At 68.4% G+C, this 4,691-nt stretch overlaps 2 protein-coding genes across 2 annotated transcripts; both read right to left on the minus strand.

The window, feature by feature from the left end:
* Positions 1-2,363: 2,363 nt before the first annotated feature.
* MNEG_14194 (hypothetical protein) lies at positions 2,364-2,600 on the minus strand (the record flags this gene model as incomplete). Its single annotated transcript, XM_014037333.1, has 1 exon — positions 2,364-2,600. A coding segment is annotated over one exon (237 nt), but the record flags the coding sequence as incomplete, so codon positions are not given.
* Positions 2,601-3,925: 1,325 nt separating this feature from the next.
* Positions 3,926-4,609, minus strand: MNEG_14195 (hypothetical protein; the record flags this gene model as incomplete). The annotated part of the gene is made up of 1 exon (XM_014037334.1): positions 3,926-4,609. The coding sequence occupies one exon, from the start codon at positions 4,607-4,609 to the stop codon at positions 3,926-3,928; it is 684 nt and encodes a 227-aa protein (XP_013892788.1).
* Between the last annotated feature and the right edge of the window lie 82 nt (positions 4,610-4,691).

Genomic DNA, 4,691 nt, shown 5'->3' on the forward strand with positions numbered 1-4,691 from the left:
CCGCGGCGCCCGCCGCGGCGGCGCCGCGGCGCCTGCCGTCGCCGGCCGGTTCGGACGCGAGCAACCACACGTCCCCGGACGCCGGCGCGGGCGCCGGCGGCTACCAGGGCCTGTCGGGCGCGGGCGAGCGTGGCTTGGGGTTTGGCGCGTCCCTCGGGTTTGTGGGGTCGCCCTTCAAGCCCTCCCCCCACAGCATACTAGACGACGGCGGCCTGAGCTGCGCCATAGCCGCAGCCGACAGCAGCCTGCGCATGCTGCTGATCGGGGACTCGTGATCTGATCTGGTGTGCATAATGCGATCCGACGCGTCCTTGGGTGTTGTGGGCCCAGCCTGCAGTGGTCACTGCGCGGGGCCGACGCCCCGTGTGTTCAGGGCCGCACGGGTCATCCGCCGTCCCACCCGCAGCGAGCACGGCAATCGTTCGTCCGTAAACACACAAACGCAAACGTCTTGCGCCCGCATGGCACCCGTCTTGGACGTGCATCTGCGTTCCTAGACAAGCAGGGCAAGCCACCAGCACTGCTCTCCTTACACATCATCTGTCGAATACGCATTTAGACCCAGTGGCAACCGGCGAGGCCGGCGCGCGGGTGCCTGCGCTCCGTCGTTTTCAAGGCACCACTGCTGAAACGCCAGGGTTGCGGCGGGCCTAGGCCCGGTGTTGCCGCCACGACTCTCAAGCAGGCCCTGCACGGCCAAATCGCACCCCAATGAACCCCTGCTGCTACCCCAGGACCCCTCGGGGCTGGCCTGCGCGCGGCTCAGCCCATATATGCATGGCATTTGTCTAGTGATGACGCCGGCTTACTTCCTTTGGGTCGCGGCGCCCTTGATGGTGGGTTCTGCGCAATGCAGGAGCCAGCGCCCTCGTGCGTCCGTTTCAAGGCAGGTTCATTGCCACGCATATGTACTTGGGGCGGTACACGGGTGCCGAATCGCATCGTGGGGCGGTCGCAAGCCTGCAACGCCGCTGCACCGCCCCTTGGGCCTTGGCGCCCGCGGGACAGCCCGCCCACCCAGCTGCCGCCCACAGCCGCTATACGCACGTGCGGGGGCATCAAAGGGCGGCGCCGGCACGCTCGGTGCGCCCGAATCGAATGGATCCCCGTGGCGCCGATCCGAGATCGTGCGGATCCAAGGTTGTGCCAACCCGAGGTTGCGCTTGTCAAAAACTGCTCAACAGCTCTCCCATGATGAGCCGGCCCGACGCCTTCGCTCGTACCACACGGCAAACGCTCCTCGGTTCGGGAGGGGCGCCGCAGCTGCGGCCGGCCACACACCCGCTTGTGTTTGATGCCGCCCCTGCATGCCGGCCAACGGCGCGCACAGCGCACTCGTGCGGGCGCCTATCCCCCACCCACACGCTCGCGGCCGGGCCGCTCGGCAGACTCGACACGAGCTGTTTGTATACACATACACACGCCAACCCCTTCCTTCCCAAACGCCTATCTCCACCCCACCGGGCGAGATACCCCAGGTTTCAAACCCCCCGCCGCTCAGGCGCCGTGGTGTTTGACCCCGTGACGGACAAAAAGCTTCCGCCACAGCCCCTCCATTGGGCGCTGGTTTTGCCCGCCCGCCAGGTGGCCGCGCCTGCGCGGGCTCTAGTAAGGGGTCAAAACTCCTGTCTTGCGTAGCCATGGCCGCAACGAAATCAAAAACTTTTAGACTCAGGAACCCTCCCTCGGCGTCCCTGGCACGCCTTGCGGGCGGCACGTGACCCCCCTCAACCAAAACCCCGACAACGCAAAACCGCGGTAGCGGTGCGGCAACGGTTTAGCTGCATTTCGTGCGCCTTTGGCCCGCGCTCTCAAGCGCACCCATGGCGCCCTCTGTGGCCGGCCAGCCAAGCCAAGGCGCGCCGCCCTCGTTGGCCCGCCGCCGCGCGGCTGGCCGCACACCCCCCAAACCCCCCCTTCCCGCCTCGCACGCGCGGGAGGCGGCCCGTGCTCTCTGCCACGCCCCCACCCTGCGCCAGGCGCAGCAAACCAAAGCGGGCTTGAGCGCACAAGCTCGCTGCTAGTTGGCTGGGCCACCCCAGGCCAGAAAAGAGGCACACTTGATTGATTTGATCTAGGAAATATTCTCGTTGCCGCCCGCCCGCAAGCCGCCGCCGAGACCGGCAGCAGCTGCGGTCTGCGGCGCGGGCGCGGCCGGCGCGCTGGGTGCCGCACTGCCCTGGTTATCGCTCAAGCAAGAATTGCCACCTGATCTGTCTTGTGCTCAGCCGCACTGTGGTGCGCTCCAGACTCCACCCACCAGAGGGCGCACCCACAAAGGCGGCGACCCCCTTTGGTGGCAGTGAGGCTGGGCCTGTGCGGCTGCCGTCTGCCCCGGCGCCGGCGCCTCTTCAGGTGCCGACGTTGGCGCTCTGGGGTGGCTGCGGCCTGCGTTTCACCTCAATCACTTCCTCCCCCGCGTCCGCGTCGAGCAGTATGGCTTTTCTCAGCATAGTCTCTGTGACCTCCATGCCGCGCGGCACCAAATGCAGGCGGGCCTCGCCGGCCGCTAGCCGCAGATTATGCACCGATTTAGCTCTGCGATCGCCACCGGCTGCGCCCCGGCGGGCGCCTGGCGTCTCGCGCCTGGTGCCCGCCATCCGTCTCCTCATCACCTGTTGCGCCTTTGTCCGGATCCCAGCCTCGCTTGCGTGGGTCGTTTATAATGCCTCGAACGGCCGGCCGCAGGCGTGACGCCGGGGGCTGCCCTGGGCGCGCGCGCACGCGGCCTGAGCCTCAACGCATCCGATTGGCGGGTGGCTCTATGGCGCCGCAGCGCCTGGGCTGCTGCCCCGGAATCGCTGCGGCCGCCCTTCCCTAATCAGTTGTGTTGGCCCTGATCAGTCTGGTGTGCCCTGGCCATTGTCCGAAGCCGCCTGGCCTGTCGGCGGGGCGCTTTGAGGTTCCCTATAGGCGTATACCTACTGCGCCTCAGCTGTTCGGAAGGAGGTGAGAAGGAGATTATTTATTATTTACTTCACAAGGCAGAACGACAGCCAGCCCAACATCACAAATGCTGCAGGCATTTCCCGTCTCACGCTGATGCGCCGCGCGTCGCGCTAGTTGCGCCACGGCCGCCTCTCGGCTGCGCACGCCCCCATGCGCGCTGGCGCGCCCCACGGCACGCGGGCCGCCGGCCCCTGACCCCATCGTTGCAAATCACGCAAAGCTGGTTGCGGATGGTTGGCCGGGCGGCGCAGGCGGCGCGCTGGCCGCTGCGCCGGGCCAGCGCAAGCACGCGCAGCCGAGCCAACAAGTTCACAGGGAGTGCTGCGCAAATGCGTGGGCCCCCCAAGGCCCCCAGGTCTGGGCTGTGGTGGATCTTGCGGAGCCGCCAATCGGTTTGCTGCGCTCGGCCCGGCCTGCATTGATGCCAAGCAATCTCGTGTTTTGGGGCGTCACTGCTCCTTGATGGGATTGCGGCTGGCGCCAGCCGGCCGCTTGCCGTTTGCGCTTGCTGTCACGGGGCCGCCCCCTGGGCCCGGGCCGCCCCCATGGGCCGCTGCATCACGAATCGAGTATTTGCAACCCGTCAAAACATGAAATCGCAGCGGAGTGGCAAAAACAGTAACAATGTAGGCACATGTGCGCTCAGAGTATGACTAGGCGAGCTTAGCAGCGAGGGTGGAAGCAGCTGGAAAGAGAAGCAGCTGCCCTCAGCATTCTTGTCCTCTTCAACAGTTGCACGATTACATGATATTATTTAAAAGAAGAAGAGCGGCCCAGCGGCCCAGCACAAAGGGGCCGCGGAAGAAGCGGGAGGAAGAGTGTGCGGCGCGCCACGCAACTGTACCAATGCCGTCGCCGTGGCTGGCCGGCCCCTATGGCAGGCCACGCCTTGCGCTGGCACGGAAGCCGCACGGCGAAGCGACGGCGGTCACGGGAGGACCTGCGGGGCGCGGCGCCGCGCGCGTCGCGCGATTTTCTACTGGTGCAGCAGCGAGTTCACTACATGAATCGCGAGCTTGGCCTTGCGCCCGACGGGGTCCGTGTGCGGCAGCTGCCCTGCGAGCGCCTTGAGCCCGGCCATGACTGATCCCAGCACGCCCCTCAGGTGCGGCGCGATCGCCGGCGCCGACGGCTCGAGCAGCGGCGCGACCTCCGTCAGCCAGTCGAGCCGCAGGTCCGCGTCGGCCTTCCCGAGGACGGGCGTCCCGAGGTTGGCGCCGAGCTGCTGCACGAGGGACAGCAGGCAGATCTGGCTGAGCGGCGGCGGCTCGGCGGCCGCCAGCTGGGCGGGCGACAGCTGGCGGCACGTCCAGGTCAGCAGGTCGGGGCTGGCGGCGGACAGGGCCGCGTTGAAGGCGCCGTCGTAGTCGCGCGCCGCCAGCAGCGCCGACACGCGCGCGCGCGGGTCCACGGGCGCGGCCGCGCCGCCGCCGCCGCCGCCTGACCGGCCGCCGCCCGCGCCGCCGCTGCTGGTGGCGCCCGCGGCAGATCCCTGGCTGGCCAGCCGCACCAGCTGCCTGTGGCCCTCGGCCACCTCGCGCTGCAACGACCCCGCCACCGCCTGCAGCTGCGCCACCGCCGCCGCCAGCCCGCTGCCCGCCGCCTGCTGCCGGCTCTCCGCCAGCCAGCCGGAGAGCGCGGACTCTATCTGCCCGAACATCTGGCGGGTCGCCGCCTCGACGGAGGGCGCGACACGGGACGAGAACTGGGCGGCAACGGCCTCCTGCAGCGCCCCGCCGCGC

Source organism: Monoraphidium neglectum (genome assembly GCF_000611645.1).
Source record: "Monoraphidium neglectum strain SAG 48.87 unplaced genomic scaffold scaffold04318, whole genome shotgun sequence".
Taxonomy (NCBI): domain Eukaryota; kingdom Viridiplantae; phylum Chlorophyta; class Chlorophyceae; order Sphaeropleales; family Selenastraceae; genus Monoraphidium; species Monoraphidium neglectum.